The 20169-nt window shown below is 41.2% G+C and overlaps 1 protein-coding gene across 5 annotated transcripts in view; it reads left to right on the top strand.

The window, feature by feature from the left end:
* The first annotated feature begins 3667 nt into the window (after nucleotides 1–3667).
* The window catches only part of nsd1b (nuclear receptor binding SET domain protein 1b), a 26923-nt gene continuing 10421 nt past the window's right edge, over nucleotides 3668–20169 (top strand). The window contains exons 1-11 of one of the 5 annotated variants that reach the window (XM_020598435.1): nucleotides 3668–4062; nucleotides 4157–4327; nucleotides 5989–6884; nucleotides 9975–10116; nucleotides 10875–11047; nucleotides 11133–14211; nucleotides 14408–14520; nucleotides 14678–14933; nucleotides 16656–16756; nucleotides 17349–17391; nucleotides 18030–18271. In XM_020598435.1, the coding sequence (XP_020454091.1) occupies nucleotides 6006–6884; nucleotides 9975–10116; nucleotides 10875–11047; nucleotides 11133–14211; nucleotides 14408–14520; nucleotides 14678–14933; nucleotides 16656–16756; nucleotides 17349–17391; nucleotides 18030–18271 (5028 nt within the window). In that variant the 5' untranslated portion in view covers nucleotides 3668–4062; nucleotides 4157–4327; nucleotides 5989–6005. The other 4 variants (XM_020598437.1, XM_020598438.1, XM_020598434.1 and 1 more) reach the window with 4 other exon arrangements.

The following is a 20169-nucleotide window of genomic DNA, read 5'->3' as shown; positions in this document are numbered from 1 at the left end:
GAGTGAAGTGGAATCTAAAACAACAGGAAGACACATACACACATGCTCAACTTCACACACACTCCTGGGAGAGCAGACAAGCCTAGGCCACCAGGACTATGTCTCTCTTTCATGTGAGAGACAGTTAACTAAGACTTCATCAGTGTGTGGACTGAATGCTTCCTCCCACAAATCTAATCCACATCTATCTGCTTTCTGTCATTTGGTATCTGATTAATCACATTTTTTAAATAATGTTCAGGTTAAGTAAAGGAACAGTTAACAACACACAATTACATGTGTGGAAGCTCAGTATCCAGTCTCTATATTTTTGTCCTCCCCAGCTACACATATGAGAGGGTCGGAATATTAGGAACACCTCTGAATATAATGCAGTCCAGTACAACACCACCTTTAACTATGACTTCAATAATAAACATACAATTGAATTTATACATGTATGACAATTTCACCAAAAACAAATATTTTGAGCTTCATAAACACAGATGTTAAGGCAGAAGTGTTGCATTGAATTGCATTCAATTATATATTATATACGATTATATCTAATAAAGTGGCTGGGGAGTGTATATGTCCACAGTTGCAGGTCTTGATCCAGAACATTGTTGTGGATGTTTTTCATCTGCTGCTTTACCATTGTCAATATGCAGGAAATTAATGCTTCAGTTTTGAGTTGTCAATAAAGTTAAGAAGCATTATACACATTATAAAACTGAAATTATGTGTTAAGAGAAGTGTAGTAAATATGAACCTTAAACTTTATTTAGAAACACAAGGTGCAAAACTACAAACAGTTATAGTGATGATGCCACCTTGGTGGATGTGTACATTGTTTAGTCACTTTAAGCTTCATTTAAGTATTTTGAAACCAATATGAGCCCATAATAAAGAATGAGGACTCGTTTTGGTAGGTGTGGACCTGATGTGCCAGTCAAATAATTGCTTTAGTCAGGTGGTGACTCAGGTGCTAACTGAGGTGGTTACACAGCGAGTCCCACCATCCTGACCTCATATTGTGTGCTGTGCTGTCCTCTAGTGGACATGTGGTGTCTTTACAAGGAATGTTTATTGATTGATCATTATTATTATTATTACATTTAGTTAAATAATAAATGATGTCTGTAGGTATTCTGAAGTGATATTTACAGAGGATAAAGCAATTATTAAATGTTAATTGTTATTATATTTTATTATTATCCCTGTATTTAATATTACTGTCATCAGAGCCTCATACCCAACCAACTGTGAATCAGCTTGAAAAAAATACTGCAAAAATGTGAAAATACTCTCTTATATGATGGAGAAATTTAACTTTGTCAACCCAGAAATTACATAGGTAATGGATTTTTTTCTCATTTAATGAAAATTAAATGTTCCTAAAAAGCTAAAACAGAAGAGGAGAGCCTCTTCTCATGACATCCCTCATCCAGTTTACCATCAGCCTCAAGAATAATGTCTGACAGGGGAGGAGGGAGGCTGATATGGCCTGGAACAGTCTACCAGGAAAAAGCCTCCTCTTTCCATCCTTCTGCTGTTAGTTCCTCTCTAGTCTCTACAGGAAGATGAAACTGTTAAAGTGTGGTTATATAGGGGGTTATGTGGTGGACGATTATTGTTATTGTCAGTTTGAAGCAAAATGTTTCCCAAATCTGTTCCCCAAAATGTTGAATATATTTCTTAAAATCTGACTAAATTCTGGTTCAAAGTCTCTTCTTCTTCTGTAGTTTTCAGAAGGCTGAGAGGCAAAAAGTGGATGGAAGTAGGCCCAGAATCTATCATCAAAATGTCATTTCTGGGCCTGCAGAATTGTCTCAAACCATAAATCTGAGAAAATTATAGCTGTGATGACGGTGTGAGCATCATATTACCAGAACAGATGCCAGTGCTCTTCTCAGATGAGGCTTGTGAGAGTGGGGAAAGAACCAACACAGCTAGTTGTGCCATGATTGCTCCTGTGTAGTGTAGCTTTAGTAGTATAAATTACTCATCATTATTTTGCATGTATGACATATTTGACAGGCTGACAGTACTGCTGTGAGAAAAGCAGAGGTGGGACTTTCCCACATGCTTAAGTGGAGCTCATTCTGGGACCGGGTGATGACTTTTGCTGACAACAGGGTAGCATCCTTAGTGTCTGAATTAAAGTCTGCAGGAGTGGACTGAAGAACACTCCCTGCCCTCTCATGTTTGTCCTGCAGGTCTGGTGCACTTGGTTGTGTCTCCTGTACACGACATGTTTAGATTGTAAATACTGATGTATCAATGTGTAAGCAACATTTAGCTGTTAGTTTTAACTGCTTTATATACAGTTGGGTAGTCTGGTTCAGTGGTTCCCAATCCAGGGGTAAGCCCCCCCTTCAAAAGGTCACATGATAAATCTGGGGGTTTGTGCCATGATTAATGGGAGAGGGGAATAAAAATAAATTCTATTACACAATTTTGCATTTTTAAAACTTTAATGAAAGTTTAGAGGTGAAATAAGAGAGAGACAGAGTTTTACTATTGAAATGCCTTGTAATGAATGAGCTCTCTAAAATTAGCAAGACATCAACAAATGACAGCATTATTATTATCATTACATCACGCTAAAAGAAGCATTTCTGCATGTACTTTTGCATTTGATTATTTGATTTTGCTAGTAATTATTTTATATTGTAAGTAGGCTTTTAATTTGAAATATAGGACTTTTACTTTTATTAATGTACTTTCAGACTCTGGTCTTTCTAGTTTTCCTTTAATATATATATAAATATATTCTTCCACCACTGAATATGCACTGAGCTGTCAGTTTAAGAGGTACCCCGAGCTAAAACTAATACAACACAGCTTCAGTAAATTGTACCTTCATAAGGGTTGTGATGTCCAGTTAATTAAAAACTGTTTTAGAGCGGTTTTGGTTTAATTTGTGGTCATTTTGGAGGCTTCTATTTACAATGGCCTTATAGTGAGAGGTGTTTCAATAGGCTATTTAATCTACCCCTATTCAAATAAATGGGATGGCCAAAATATTAAAAACATTTCTGAGTACAGTGGAATACAGTAACCTTAAAGCAGCGTCAGTGCCTTGTCATACTGAAACCTGGTCTGATGCAGCAGTGGAAAGTCCGGTAGGTTCACTGGTCTAAATGAGAACGGAATGGTAATAATGACGGCGGTTCGCCTGCAGATGCGCGGCACTGTTGTGCGCAGCGCCAGTGCCGGGGGCGCGTCCCTTTTCACCTTCACTCTCCTGTCTGTCTCCACAGTTCTCATTCTTTCCTTTCATACCAGACCCTTCCTGCTAAGATCGAGGCTGAAAAACAAAGCACATCCCAAAGCCTGTCCTCCATGGTTTCATCTGAACTGAGTATTAAAAAAACCCACCGGGGAACGTAAGGGGCTGAGTGTGTGTGGCTGTAGAAATCGTTAAATATTCACATCCTGCCGAGAAGCACAACCGGTGACCCATCTGAGCTATATGTTGCATTTATTGTACTTCATTTTCATTGGCTATTCTTCTGAGGACAGAAGGGTTTGCTGTTTTACTGCCGTGTCGCTCATAAACGCAGTTTCCCACATCGACACACAAGAGTGGACTGAGTGTAGGGGTGTATTTTTCCATCTGAAACACCCACCCCCGACCGCCCTCTCTAACCACATTGACTTATTGTGTCTATATCTACAAATCTGGAGCTTTCCTCATGCATAAAATCAAACGCATACAAGCATTAATGTCTCGGTTCAGCTCTGTCTCCGCGGCCGAGAGCTGCAGTTGCCTTACAGCTTTCACCCCTTCGTTTCTGATAAAACAAAAAAATGACGGTGGTTTCCCGTCTTATGCACAAAATAGTTATGAAATCTGCACAGTCAACGCTCAAAGTGCCATTATGCTGTTGAGTTTGATGTCATACATGCGTTTGGCACACACACACCAGAGGATAAGTGAGCCTCAGCCCCTGTCGAGGCAGAAACGCTCGTAAGACAGTGACTTTGGGAGGTACAGGAGCAATAAGAAAATGTTCCTGTCGTGACATGGGTAATTCAACAATCGACCTCCAAAACCACCTCTACATCAAAGGAAAAGTGCGCGTTGTGGCTCTGTTTTTGTGTGGCCGGGTGAACTTTATATCGAGCATATATTAACACTTGGTGGCCTGTTTTTTTTTTCTCCTCTCAGGCTGGAGGACTCCATTTTGAAGGGACCGGGTGTGCTGCCACAGACTACACAGCAACTCGTCTCAGGAAAGGAAGCCCATCTGTTTTTCCGGGTAGTCTGCTCTCACTGCTTCCCAGGCGTGGTGGTGGACGTTTTTTGTTACTTCATTTATTTTTGTCGTCTCATCTCCAGGTGCATATGTGCTCCCCATGTGCGTCTCTGGGTAGTGGTGAAGGTGATGCCAGTTGTTGGCACAAGTTTGGCATGTGATATGTCATTGGTGATGACAGCTTCATTTAGGTTAATAACTGGTGCTTGTAATTAACAAGAGGGGTGGGGCGATTGCTGGAGGTGTCGTGCGGTGGTCCGTTGCGGTTTTTGGTGATTGTCAGCTCTAGATTTTTCTCTTTTTTTACCTTCAAGAAAAATTACGGCCCCTTCTGTGCTCCATGCTTTGGACCGGCTGGGGAGGGAGGCAGTGGTGACGACTGGCAGTGCGCACGGCAGAAAGAGACTGACTTTCAAGGGGCAGGCAGAATCTGTAGGCAGGAAAGAGCCATTAAACAGAGCACAAATCCATAGACGGACAATTAGAAAGTTGGAGTTATCTAGAAGCAAAGGGGGGAGTGTCGTTGGAGGAGTACAGCACGTCTGAATTTCTATTCCAGGGGCCGCTGGACCAGGCTTTAGCGCATGTAGAGAGGAGGAGGGAGGTGGAGGGGGGAGTGAGTGAGTGAGTGAGTGAGTACGTTTCACAGGATCCAGGCCTAGTAGTGTTGCCGCTGGGACTACCCTCATCCGCTTTCAAAAAATTGGAAATTTCCACATTTAAACGCCAAAATGAACGGGTCGAGGGTCAATTTTGCGGTGGCCGACACCGGAATGGTAAGATTCTCGCGACAGATCCCCTGTCATTTGGCGATTTCTCCGTGATTTTGTCGTTTAATGCACATAGCCTGCATCTGTCGGAGGGAAGCCTGTAGAAGTGTGATTGTCTGTGTGTGTCACTGTGTGTTTGTGTGCGTCAGTGTGTGTACGTGTACTTGTTGTGTGTCGTCGTCTTTGCATGTTATGTGGCGTTTGTGTTTGTCTCATGCAAACAGATAGCCAGTGCAAGCTACAAACAACCCACAGACACATGCAGCTGCACACACCTATACACACACAAGCGCGTGCATACGCGTGCGTGCGCGCGGGTCCATTTTAATTCCAGGTCGTGTTTTTTGCGCCGGCGTGTTAACATCGGGTTGATTTTAAGCGCTGTGATAATCGCACAGGCTGCAGTGTGTCTATATACTGCATGTACAGATGTGACTTATAGGCTGCTGACCTTATCGTACTTGATGTCATTTTGAATATATCGCGATAATTTTCCCAAAAGGCTTTTCAATGAGGCTGCGTTGTAGTCACATGAGGTCGATCTGCTCGTCGTCAGTGAGTCTGCTTACGCTTTTATTTAGATGTCATGAAGGCATATTATGTTTTCAGATCAGACGTCCGAGCTGTGTTGTGTCTCTTAAAAATGTCCCATTACTAACTGTCTGGGATAAGTTTAGATAAGATGCATCAGTGTTAGGACATGTTGAATGGAAGACAGAGTGCAGAAACACGCTATGCAAAATTGCTAAAATATAATTTCTATTAGAAATATAGATTATAGAAAATATCCTTAAATCCCAACTGAGTACCACAGGCAGTTGGTGGAAATCCATCAAGGACCATTACAGCAGACTAAAATAGACTGACATAAACAAGCCATGGGATTTATTTTTTTAAGTCATCCACACTGATACTAGTGGTTTTTGGTGCCAAGAATGTAGGCTCTACACTGACGATTTCTGTTTGTGTTTCAGGAAGGAGCCATGCCAGCATGAGTAGTCCTTATGCAGGCCCTGGTAGGGAGACTCATCAGTCCAGCTGCCCTTTGACCCCTGGCTGTGACATCTCCACCCACTCCTGCTCTTCCAGACACCATGACCACAAGATCAGCCTAAGCATGTCTGCTGCAGCCTCCTCCCTCAAGCATGCATCAATCTATGGGTTTGCACCAAGGGTCCACTCGTCCTCATCATCTTCCTCCTACAGTCCTCTTAGGAGGCTACAGCATCTCACCAGCATGGTGAGCCAGCCTGACCTGGTCCTGCCAGTGAGGGAGCCAGAGAGGAGCTGGGAGTGGGGGACACACAAGAAGGAGAGGGGGAAGGCAATGGAGAGGGAGTCCTGGGCTGATTGCACTAGCAGGGATTATTCTGGCAGCCACAATACAAGTAGGGAGGAGAGCGTTGGTAACTCTTCTGCTGGACAAAAACAACCAGAGGGCCGAACTGGATGTAGAGATGTGCCAGCAGCTAATCATAGCGATCATGTCACCGAAGCTAAAAAGTCAGAAAGTTGTTTCTCAGATCCACCTAGCCCGGCTTTCTCTCTCGATAGTAACAGCCCCTTCACCAACGGCTTCCTCCACTTTGAATCCTCTTTGTTTGAGGATGATGACAATAATGAAATGCGAGAGACCACGTCACCTATAGGAGACTTGCAGGACAAACATGAGAGGGCAGGGAGTGTTCTTCAGTCCACTCCTGCAGACTTAAATTCAGACACTAAGGATGCTACCCTGTTGTCAGCAAAAGTCATCACCCGGTCCCAGTCTTCGGGTCAGCGCAGGAGATACTGGTACTGCTCGGATGACGAGTGGGAGAGCGACGCTGAGCTGTTGCTGTTTGGGGATAGTCCCTCAAGGCATTCAGTGGCAAGTTTTACCCTTATTATGCTAAGTAAACTTAGCGCAAACAACCTGCTGGCAACATTAGAATGTATTTCTGTTTTACATCCCCCAGAACATTATAAGCATTAAGGGAACTGCAGTTCCTGTACTTAGACCCCAATTATTCCTTAAATAGAAGTAGGATAAAAAGAATAATAAGTGAAAGAATCCATTATGGTTAACTTTTTGTGTTGCACTGTCAGTATATTTTAGCATTACTAAACTCAGAATATCCTATTGGCATTGTTCCTATTTTTCTGAAACAATTACACAGTCCTTTCTGTATTCATGTGGACATGCATACAGTCTTCAGGGACATTATTTTGGAACTCTATATTTTTGCTTGTACAGGAGGTGATCCAAAGACAGAGGAGCACACCCATATCTCTGATACAGGGAGTTATTCATCTGTGAATCTGTGTCTCAGCACCTGTTGTTTTGTGTAGAAAAACATCCACTAATCACCTGAGTGACACAGAGTACAGTTGATTTAAATTGATGAGCTCACAGGGCAATCAATGTGAATGTACTGAACAGAGCTGACAGTTTGACTTGTCATACCAAGAAAAGCACAGGTGTTATCAATAAGGTTACCAATGGCTTCTTTCTTTTGAGGTGTCCCAGTAAGTGATGACAGTGTGACAGGGAGCCTGCAATACCAGAACCATGAAACTAAAGCAGTTAGAAGTCAGCTATCATCATTTTTTATTATGTGCACCTGTGATTTTCTTACTGTGAGATGTACAAATGTCTTCTGTGGCCTACAGAGCCCTGAAAAAGCTCATTCATAGCCAGCAAAAGCCTTCAATGCTCAAATGTCCACATGTGGTCATAGAACAACACAGACGCAATTAGATGTTTGTGATTACATGCCCATAAATGTAATCACCATCTATTTAGTTACAAACTTGCACTTCCTAACTTCTTTGAGCTGAATGAGTCTTACATCCCTGGAAAAACCAGTTCATTAGTTTGTTGGCTGCTACCTTGTTGTCAGTTTGTGGGTTTTTAAACTCTAACACCACAATGTATTTCTTTTACATTTCTGTTTGTGAATGGATTAAACAAACAAATATATTGGGTTAATTAGTGGTGCTGGTGGTAGGATTTATTTTTTTAAACTTTGGCCAGGCTAGTAGTTTCCCCCTTGGACAATCTTTATTCTAAGCTAGGCTAATTGTGGCTGGGTTTTCTAATCGGTCATAAAGTGTAATCTAACTTTTATCTAAGTTACAAGCATAGGCATAATTAAACAGCAACAGATACAATAGTGTTTTTATATGACACAGCCATTAAACATTCACAGTGCTCGTATAAATGTAAGTGAACCCTTTGATGTAGTAACTGGTCAAACCTTCTGGGGCAAAAATAACCTCAGACAAGATGTTACAGTAGCTGTAGATCGGACCTGGACAACAGGAGGAATTTTGGACCAATCTTCCTCATAGACCTGCTTCAGCCTGGACATATTCCTAGGATGTCTTGTGTGAGCTGCTCTTTGAGGTCATTCCAGAGCATCTCTGTTGGGTTAAGGTCTGGGCTCTAGCTGGGCCACTCCAAAAGGTGGATTTTGTTTATTTGAAGCCTGATAGATTTAATTCAATGCTTAGCAACTTCCTCTGTGGTTGGTGTCCCATCATGGATACCATGCTGTGTGCAACAATGCATCAAGATTTGAAGATTTGCATATTGTCACTGTCGGGCAGAAACCTCCTTCGTCCATATTTTGTCTTTTTTTCATAAATCAGTCCTATTGATCATCCTTTATGTCTGCCTGTGGGTTTTTACAAACATTTAACCAATGAAAAGTGTTATGAACGGCTTGTGAATAAATCTTGTAACTTCACTGGATCCTGAAACTGTTGGCAAAACCTCATATGAACTTGATTTGGGCAAAGTGTTAATAATATAATGACATGTAGGTAAGTAATGATATATAAAGAAAAATATCAACTTTGTCAGTGTGATGTTGAATAATTTTAGGTACACAGGGTTTTTCATTTCCTGAAAAGTGGTTTTGGAGGTATGAGGTTTCTGCCTGACAGCAATGATATGAAGATTCATGAACAGATGTTAACCAGCTCTAGTGATTCCTTTAAGTCTGTAGTTGTTACTCTGAGTCGCTCTCTCTTTTTTTTTTTTTTTTATACCTCACTGAGCATTCTGCATTGTGCTTTTGGAGTCATCTTAGCTGGGCACCCACTTCTAGGGAGAGTAGCCACAGTGCTAAATTGTCTCCATTAATAGACAGTCTAACTGTGAAGTGATAAATATCTGAACTCTTTAAGATGACTTTGTAATTCTTTCCAGTTGTGTGCAAATCACCAATTCTTGATCATAAGTCTTCTGAGCTAACTGATTCAGAAGGCTCCAAGAGCTCTAACCCACACCTCCAGTCTGGTTTATGGTTTGCTAACCCCTGACTCCGATTAGCTTTAGTTGATGTCATTGGCCTAGAGGTTTACATACTTTATCCAACCTACACTGTGACTCTTTGAATGATGTATTCAATATAGAAAATAACAATTGTTTTTTAAAAATTGAAATAGTTTAACGTGACTTAGATGAAAGTCGTACCATATTTTAAGACAAATTGATGTATAAATGCAGCTAAGTGTTCATTTACTACCACTTTCCACTGCAACTCAGGTCTGCTCATATGCCCCACCAGTCCATTTAATCTGCTGAAGTGGTCAGTCACTCCTGTATACGCTCAGGAGGATATAGTAGCCACTAGTGCGACAAGGTTGTGGAATTTTCCTCCTGTGGTTTTTGTGGCTTGAAAGCAGTTACAGAACAAGAGATGAGAAACTGGATTTAGACCATAGAAGAAAGCCTGTAGAGAACATTTTTAGGCAGAAGGAGCCTAGACAGGTCAAGTAATGTCAAAAAATGCCCTTACAAGTAAATTAATACACAGCTGTTTTCTTTTGTAGACTCAGAACTTCAAATGAGGTATTAGCTGTTCTTCTTGTAGTTACTTTCCTGTTGGTTTTTGTAGCTCTGACACAGCTACCTGTCTCATTTTCAGACATCTCATTGTGGTTTTGTTCTTCACTGATATATTGTTGACAGCAGAACAGCCTGAAGAAAAAGTCTTTGCCACCTGTGAAGTTTTTAGAGCATGAAGTGATTTGGGCAAAGTTCGGCCGAAGACCATGGTGGCCGTGTGAGGTGATCATTGACCCTGTACAGGGAACCTATCACAGAATGAAAGGTGGGCCTGAAACATTGCTGACTTAATGTTCTTACCTAGACTAATGTATTGCTTTCAGTTGTGTGATTTGCTTTATGTATAATTTTGGTCACAATTTAAATGATTTCTACTGTCAGTTGGTAGCTGAGTGTTCTTGTATCAATGAATGGTGATTTAATACCACATCAAAAAGATAAGATTGCAACAGTTAGTAATTTAGGACTGAATTTGCAGAAAAAATTCAAAATGCACAAGTAATATAATCTGAACTTAATTTCTTACAGTGTGCCATTACCCAGTGGAGAGAAACATCATGCTAAAAACGTTATCAAAAAATTATCAAATGAGATGGTGATAGCTTTCCTTAGCTATTGTGGATTTGTATGGTTTAAAGTCTAGTAAAAAGTACTATTGTCTTATGCTGGATTGTAGTAATGTCTTGGTAGGGTGTGACACATGCCAAATGACCTGCTGGTATTGTAGTTTTAAGATTCACTTTGGCAGTTTTTCTTCTACTTCCACTGTCCCATAAATCATGTGTACATATATATATTTAAGAATCACTGCATTGTACAACAAATTTTTCTTACTAATGATTAATATTTTAGCCATGTAATAATGTGCTATGTTCAAACGTCTGACATTATTGTGCATTTAATTGTAATTCTGTAGACAATTTTGTGTTCTTTAACTGTACAGCTTCCTTTGCTTTGTTAAAGCACTCGTGTACTTCCTGTGCATCTAATGAGCGTGAAGCTGATGTTTTCTTGTTGTCTTAGAGCCCAGTGACCGTCCCTGTCGACTCTACCATGTCAGGACCTTTGGGGAACCTGTGGAATTCATCTGGGTAGAGGAGAAATCAACTCACGCTTTCCATGGAGGCTTTGAATTTGAACAGCTCCTCCTACTGCGCCGGAGGGGGAAGCAAAGGGATCACAACTATAAATACACTGTAATTACTTTTTTCTAAATGAAAACCTGTTCAGGAATAACTTCAGTTTAAACAGTTGATCATAAACAAATTCTTCTTTCTGCAGATTGCTAAGCGCTTTCAGGACTCTTGGAAATCCAGTGTGGCAGAAGCTGAATCTGTTCTCCCAGAAAGACCCAAAATGGTTTCTTCCATTTCTTCATCCTTAGACGATGCCTTCCATGACAGTTCCACATCAGAGAGAGAGAACAAGGCATGTCCAACCCTTTCTTCATCCACTTCACCAGTTTGCACCCTTCCTGAGACATTGCACGTGACCAATGGATCCATTTCATCCCCAGTAACAACTCCACCAAAGCAAAGCACTTTAAGGAAATCTTCTGGCAAGAAGAAACAAAGAAAACTGTTGAAAGGCGTGAGCAGTAAACACTCTAAAAATATGTTACGGAATAGCCCTGACCCATCAGATAGAGACAATGGGGAGTGTCCATATTCTGACCTCGACTCAATCCCTAAGATTTTGTGTCCTAAAGCACTTGAACGTCAGCCTAAGCTAGTCCAGACCCAGCCATCTGCTATGGTTGTCAAAGAGGTGAAGAAGCAGCCAGAGATTCAGAGTGGCCTTTGGTTCAGTAAATCAGGCAAAGACAGGCGACCTAAAACTACCAGTCCAATGCCAGACCGCACTCTCTTTAGTAAGGTGCCCTGTAAGAAAAAGAATTCATCAGTTTTTTGTAAAAGGATGCTGTCTTCCAGTGGCGGGCCCAGTGACCAGTCAGGGTTCTTAGACAAGCATAAGACTTTGGCTGAAACAAATCTGCCACCTGAAGAGTCAGGACATTTCAAGTGTAAAAACACCCTGGTTGCTAATAGACCTTTTGGTACATCTGGCAGTCTTGCTGACCCGTCAGGATTGCCAGACAAGGAGAAGTCCCTGGCCTCTACTGAAACTACTGTGCCCTCAGACAAGTGTCAACACTCAAAGTGTAGACAGACGCCCAATAATACAACTGACACTATTATTGGCATGCCATCTGGCCAGTTTGGTAGCTCAGATGTTAAAAAAGCCTTAGAGCCCAGCACGAAAGTCACTTTCGATGACCAGCCAAGGCTTTTAGAGAGTGTAAAGAGTATTAGTCGAACTAAACATTCTGATGTCGTGGCTAAAAAAAAGGTCCATGTAATTGAGAGGATTTCTAATCAAGCAGAAGCAAAAGAAAGTAACAATGCTGCATTGTCAGGTGTAAATGCTCGCACTACTGATCAATTAGGAAGGCTAGAAAAACAAACAAGTCTGGTCTCTAAGTGTAGGCTACCCTTTGTCAAATTAATACGTAAGGACATAAAGGGCAAGAAGTTTAAAAGTTCTAATTCCAGTGACCAGCCTAGCCGTACAAAAAAAGAAAAGACACCAGATAATAATTTGACTAAAATGTCCTCTAAACAGTCACACTGGGTGGACAGCAAGGCGAATGTCTCCACAGCTCAGGCAAACAGTTCAGTATCTTTAAAGGTCTCCGTTAAGAAGTTAAAAGCTAGTGATGGGAGTGGTGTGCTTCGTCTATCCTCAGAATCATCACCAGAGGAAACTGTCATGACCACAGATTTGACGAGTGTGTCTGTTGACAGTACACACTTGTCAGGTAGTCCAGTTTTAAATGTAAGCCCAAGCAATGTGACTTGCCCATCCTCTAATCAGTTAGATCGGTCAGAAAGTAAGAAGACTCCTACCACCAATGGAACAAGCATGACTTATGATGAGTTAGTCAGCTCAGAGAAAAAAAATACAACTGCTACTAATACAGCTTATAATACAAATCGGGCTTCTCACCGGCAGAGGAATGCTCTATCTAGGAACGTTTCCAAAGGCCTGCTTTCTGAGAAATCCAAGAAAGTTCTCTACAAATTAAAGCAGGTTCCAGATGACATGAATCAAGTCCTACGTGAGCAGCCTGCCCACCTCCCAGCCAGCAGTCGACTGATGACCAGAGCTCTGAAGGCCATGCAGGAGGCAGAGCAGAAGAAGCGGGAGAAAGCCGGAAAAGAGACTGAGCAGAAAGGACTCTTAAATTCATTCAGAAAAGCAGAGGACACTGTGTGCCACTCTGCATGTAGCTCCACTTGGAATCCAGAAGCCAAACTGGGCTCATGTACTAAAAGAAAATCTCTTAAATCTCACTATAATGATATTGTTGAATATGATCAGGACACCTTTTCTAGCTGTAGCACCCCCTCTTTGGTGTTCTCGGATTCAGTTGACTTTGAAGCTGATGTCAAGAGTGAAGACGAAGACCTGTCAATATCTTCAACTCCACCCATGGACTTCATACCTCTTACATCTAGGGTAAAGGCAAAGAAAGACAATCATTCTTCTGACATATGCTCCTCATACTCACCTCCCTCACCATTTTCCTTTATGAATGCTTTTAAGAATGTGAAGGAGGTATCTTTCCAGTCCCTGGCAAGTGAGGCCAATGGTAAACCCATCTCTTTCAAACCAGACACAAACTACAAGTTCAGCACTTTTCTCATGATGCTGAAGGACTTGCATGACACTAGAGAGCGAGAGGGGGCCCCATTAGAACTGGAGATAGGGCCACCATGTGCCCATGTTAAGGAGGAGCCCTTAGTGATGCCTGGGGAGGTGAAACCTGCAGGCCAAGATCAGCGAATTGAATATGTTAACAACTTAAATTCCAGTCCGGAGAAAAATATGATCACACACAAAGAAGACAGCACAAGTCGGATGTGGAAGAGGCCCTATAACAGAAGGGGCACCTCCACTAGGTTGAAAAAGAAAGCCAGCCGCAAAGTGCCTTGTCGTTCTGCCAGGTCTGGACCTGGCTTTCCAGGACTGGAGTCTTTGCCAGAAGTGGCAACCTTACCAACAGTGGACTCTTCATCAAGAGTGGATTGCTCATCAAAAGTACAGTCTCTGTTGGGTACACAGGCCAGCAGCTGGGAGAGGCAGAATGGAGGTCTTGAAGAAATGGTTCAGGAAGAGGAGGAGGACGAGGAGGGGTGGAGCAGAGTAAATGAGAATCTACGGAACATGGTGCCTTTGGAGCAGCGGGGCTGCAACACTACTCTGTTTCTGGGACAGCCGAATGGCCTTGTTGCAGACTGCACTGAGACTAAGACAAGCTTGATGCACAACACTGGAGGATGCGACGAGGCTCCGGCAGGTGAGGACAGTGTAGTTTTAGTCTGCCCAAAATGAAACACAATCTGACACATCCTCTGCAGTTCTAAAATTCCAGCCATTCAGGTTGATCACATTAATTGAGATGACTTTAAAGAAATTGTTATAAGGTATTGCACACCATTAACAACAGGTGCTGTAAAACGGCTACATTCTTTTCTTGTATATCTTTTTCTTAGCACATAAGCGAATAAGAAAACCAAGCAAGAGGCTGATTGAATGGACTCAAGAGTATGATCAGATTTTCTCTACAAGGAAGAAAACCAAAAAGCCTCTCCAGCCAAGTGGAAAGGTAAAAATCAAACAAAGTAAGATCAATTTAAACTATATATTCAGGTGCTGTTATATGTGCACAATACTATGGCATTAGTTATCCTATATCACTTTTGCAGCTACACATGAAACTTGTATCACGATTGACAGTGAAATCACATCTTTTCTTTTTTCAGGCTACTCAACCCATTACCTCCATGTCTGAACCCCTGGGATCAGACAAGAACACACACGACCATCTATCCATGAACTTACTTCCTGAAATACAGACACCACCTCCTGAGGAAATTGCTGCAACAGTGCCCTCTGAACTACAAATTTCCAGCAGTGAAAACACACCTCCCCAAGATGCACAGGTGCTTTCCATCGACACACTAACCCCTCCTCCTGAAGCTGAACCTTTGCTGTCAGAAAGCCTTGCCAAAGACAACGGTGAGGGAGTATTTGTGTATCTTTGTTTTTGACCTAACAGTGCGTGAACACTTGAACATTATGTCTGTGTGTGCTGAATGTGCCATTCTGAAAGCATGCTGCTATAGTGGCTGGGAAGGCTTTCAACAAGATTCTGTTTGCTGGCTGCAGGGATTTGCTCCTATTGTGCTGGAAGAGAATAAGTGAGGTCAGACACTGATTTTTGGGCATTAAAGCGTGCCTTAGAGACTGTGTTCCATATCATCCCAATGGCTTTTGTGCATGGAGGCATGTCGAAACAGTTGTCTAAAAGATTGTATTGTGTAGCATTAAGAGTTATCTTCACTGGAGCGAAGGGGCCCAAATAATGAAACATAGCTGCAGACCAGTGTTGCCAGATTTGACTAACAAACGTTAGCCCAATCTGAGCCTAGAACCTGCCCAATCGTCATCAAAGTAGAGAGTCTTTAAACTGTTACACTGTGGCCAATAACATGAGCCTACTGAATTTGCTGTTAACAGTTCTCGTATGCTATGGATCATCAAATATACTGACAACTATCACTGAATATCTTTCATACAGAAGAAAACTTAAAAATATAATGATTTTTTAGGCAAGATCTGGAATTACGAGGAGTGTCTTTTTTCCACGATTTCTTAGTGCATTTAACGTTTATTAGAAATGGACATCAGAGATAATATCCTCAAAAATGTAACAAACTCTACATTGTGTGTTCAGGGTTTTATAGTGACCTACTTTAATTGTCTCGGTGAGCTGTGTGTTACAGTAATTGCTGCAGCTCCAACTACCGACTGTGTTTTAAGGCTAATGTTTTTGAAGCAGAGGCCATGCAGTGCTATTCACACAGAGAAGTCCATAGTACTGTGCATCACTACACACTATACAGAGCATGTCAAATACATAACCGAAACTGTTTTTGTTTCAGTTTTTCTCCCAGCATGTTATCCACAGTTAGTAAGATAATGTAGTTCTTTCACAAGCTCTTCCAAACATTTTTATATAAAATATTTTTCAAGAAAAGAACTATACGTGCATTTTGATCCATGTAAAGAAAGCCATCCAGGCAAACACAATTAATAATTTGAGTAACATTCACCGGAATTCAATTAAAAGGGAACTGTGTAAACCAGAATATTAATTATATTTTAAAATGAGATGGTGCCACAAGTAGCTTAAGCCAACTGGTCAGACTGGTGCTACATTTTGCATATAGCTTTATCATCTTTGTACCAATCATCTGTACTGCATGGCTTTAATACAGGAGCAACAAACATATGACAGTATTTCAAGTTTTCTGCACAGTGATCAAGAGTTCAAAAGGCAAAATACACTGTTCTGTAGAAGGCATTAAACACTTAAAACATATTTTTAATGAGCTAAATTGCTTGGTTGAAAGAGATGTTGAAAGATCCGATGAATCTGAAGAATTTATGTTGTTTGACAATTGTCAGGGAAAAATACCTCACCCCCTGATTCTTTGGTTAGGTCAAACAGTTGAACTGACAATTATCTGACTGCCAGAACAGTTGTAGATAAATATTCTGCCAATCAACTAATCAATTGACTAATTGTTACAGCTATAGTACGTTATTGCATGTGCTACGTTTAAGCTTTCATTTGTGTTGAATAAAGCCTCAAAAAGCTAGATATGATGTTTTGATAACCTGGATACACCTTTTTTATGTACAGTGCTTAACCTGGCTTTGACATTTGTTTCACAGAAAACGCTCCTCTGCTGGAAAAGAAGCGGAAGAGGAAACCCACTCAGAAGATCTTGGAGTACTGTCTGGAGGCAGAGGCTTCGACAGGCCCCAGGAAGAAGGTACAACACGGACATGTTCTGTTGCTTTGTCTGTTATTCACTTGTGGTTTATCTTTGTGATAGTGAGGTTTCTGTAATTACATTCAGAGGTACCACTTTATAACATACATCTACAATCCAGCGCAATTTAATACAATAAACCCTTTTGCAGCTGATCTTGAACTGAAACTGATAGGTGGCTAATTTGGTTTACTTCTGAAGGTGCTAATTTTGGAAAATATAGACAAATATAGGTTAAATAAAGTTTGTAAATGTTACACCCCACAGCTGATTCACTGATTCAATGGAAACTTTGTACTTCCTATTTACATTTCCCAAATAAGCATAGGAACTGTATTCCCAAATTTTAGAGCAAGGGGGCGACTTGGTAACTCGTTGTTTATCACAAAACATGTCTTCAAGGTCCCAAGAGAAAACTGGGCACCATGAGAAACAATATTGTTCAGGATCAGTGAAACCTTAAAGGGGGTTATTGTGTTCTACACACAATATTGTGGGTGTTGATTATTGGGGTGTTGTAGAAGGATGTTTTTATGAATGGTTTCCAACAGCTTGATACAAATGGTTTTTGATAAGGTTTTTTTTGTCACAGGTCAAAACAGTGAAGAACAATTCAAATCTTGCTCCTCAGTCAGGTCAGTAGTGTCATAACACTATACACTCAGCAGCCAATTTATTAAGTACACCTGTACAATTGTATGCACTTCGGTGCACCACATGCACCTTAGCATCTGTGTTTATAAAGCTCATCAGGCTTTGGTGAAATTGTCATAAATGTACAAATTCAATTTATGATTATTACTGAGGACACAGTTAGGTGGTGTTGTACTGGACTACATTATATTTAGAGGTGTTCCTAATATTCTGACCCTTTCATATATGTAGCTGGGGAGGACAAAAATATAGAGACATCTCTGAATATTATGAATGTTAAAGTGGAAGTATTGCATTGAATTGCATACTATTGTACCTAATAATAAAGCTGGTGAGTGTATATTGTCCCATACTTCACTTTTTTGTGACAAGTCATTTTGTCTTTTCAGAATTTTGTAAAGTTTAATATTTTGAAATGAGGCAAACTGAAGTCATGTGTCTTGACTTTCGTAAATTAAAGAAAAGGAAAAATGCTCATTAGTCACTTAGAATTAAATAACTGTAGATGGAGATAACTTGCAGTGGAATGACTTTCAAATGTTATAATTTGCATGAATGTCCTTTAATCTTGCCTTCTTTCCTGTAGTAACTGGTGCTAACACATCTTTCTTACACTCAGATTCAGGGCCACCAAGTTTAAAGTCAAAGAGTAAGCAGCTTTCAGCATTGACCTCTGCACCGACAACCCCAGAGGTTTCTACCTGTACAACCACACCCTCCATTCAGCCAAATCCTGCTCCGAGCACGCCTGCAGCTACAACTCCTGCACCGGCCCCACCTGAACCTGACCAAGTGGAGACAGCGTCAGCAGATGTTGATGCTCCCCAACTAGAGGACAGTAAGGACACAGCAGAGTCAGAGGTCAGCTGCGTTTAATTCCGTCACCGAAATGTTTGTCTCTTGTTCATGGAGTATGAGGGACTGTGGCTTTCATTAAAGTGATTTAGTGAATGATTTACTGTAATTGGGCAAAAATGTATACACACACTGCTGATGATTAATTTTTCCACTGGCAGTTATTTAATTCTGTCAATATGATATCACAGCTCATATATATCAGAGATCTCAGAATAGGAAATCAGCTTTAACTGGCCACTAATTTGCTGACAGGCACATACTTGGTCCTACATTTAGGCCTAGGAGTAACAGCATTTTATCAACTTTCTTTACTTGGAAATAACCCATTTTTAAGAACTCTCCAGATGTGGTGTTCAGGCAAAACTAGATTTCACAAAATAATTGTTGTGATTAACCTTATGGGGGATGCAGAGGAGAGCACATGCTGTTCTTGCAGCAACCAACAATTTATTCAGTAAAGTACTGTGTAAAACTTGCACAGTAAGTACTTGCAAAGTAAACTCTTACAGTGCCTCAGATATTGTGGTTCTTATTATTGCAGGGTAATATTTGAAATATTGAAATGAATTTTAATATTGCTATGGTGTATTTTTCACTACAGAGTGTTTTAGGCATGATAAAAAGATGTGATTGGATAGCAATCAAATCAAATCAAATTTTATTTGTATAGTGCCAAATCACAACAAAAGTCATCTCAGGACACTTTACAAAGTAAGGTCTAGACCTTACTGTTATCAGTATTATTACATAGGGAAAACCCAACAAATCCCCCTTGAGCAAGCACTTGGCGACAGTGGGGAGGAAAAACTCCCTTTAACGGAAGAAACCTCCGACAGACCCCGGCTCTTGGTGGGCGGCCTTCTGCCTCGACTGGTTGGGGTGAGTGGATAGAGGAGAGACAAAAGAAGAAAAGCAACAAGACACAACAATCAAACACTGATCAGGTTGATGTGGCTGGTGACTGCTCGTCAGAGATGTAGAGCTCCAGGGCCAGGGCAACCTGCAGAAAAGTACAGGGAGAGAGAGAGGACACACTACGAGAGAGAGGAGACACAAAGTGAGTAATGTGTAATGGTGGCATATAGAAGCATAGGGGGAGAGAGGAGAGGAGAGGAGAGGAGAGGAGAGCAGAGCAGGAGGGGAAGGAAACGAAACTCAGAGCATCATGGGGCCCCCCAGCAACCTAGGCCTATAGCAGCATAACTAAGGGAGGGCTCAGGGTCACCTGATCCAGCCCTAACTATAAGCTTTATCAAAAAGGAACGTCTTAAGTCTAATCTTAAAGGTAGAGAGGGTGTCCGCCTCCCGAACTGAGACTGGGAGTTGGTTCCATAGGAGAGGAGCTTGATAGCTAAAGGCTCTGCCTCCCATTCTACTTCTGTGGACTCTAGGAACCACAAGTAAACCTGCACTCTGAGAGCGAAGTGCTCTGTTAGGATGATAAGGCTCTACGAGGTCTTTAAGATACGATGGAGCCTTGTCATTAACATGAACAAATTGAAATTTTTCTGATAAATAAGATTTGAACCAACTTAGTGCAGTTCCTTTAATCCCAATAACATGTTCAAGTCCCTGCAGTAAGATGCTGTGATCAATGGTGTCAAAAGCAGCACTGAGATCTAAGAGAACAAGTATGGAGACAAGTCCTTTGTCTGAGGCTAGGAGAAGATCATTGGTGACTTTCGCCAGTGCGGTTTCTGTACTATGATGGACTCTAAATCCTGACTGAAAATCCTAAAACAAATCATTCTTGTGCAAGTGGTCACATAACTGCTTTGCAACAACTTTTTCAAGGATTTTGGAAGTAAATGGGAGATTGGATATTGGTCTATAATTAGCTAGGACACCTGGGTCAAGAGTAGGCTTTTTGAGTAGAGGTTTAATTACTGCAACCTTAAAAG

The sequence above is a fragment of the Monopterus albus genome, unplaced genomic scaffold (genome assembly GCF_001952655.1).
Source record: "Monopterus albus unplaced genomic scaffold, M_albus_1.0 scaffold38.1, whole genome shotgun sequence".
Classification (NCBI taxonomy): domain Eukaryota; kingdom Metazoa; phylum Chordata; class Actinopteri; order Synbranchiformes; family Synbranchidae; genus Monopterus; species Monopterus albus.
This window is presented reverse-complemented; position numbering and strand designations above follow the sequence as displayed.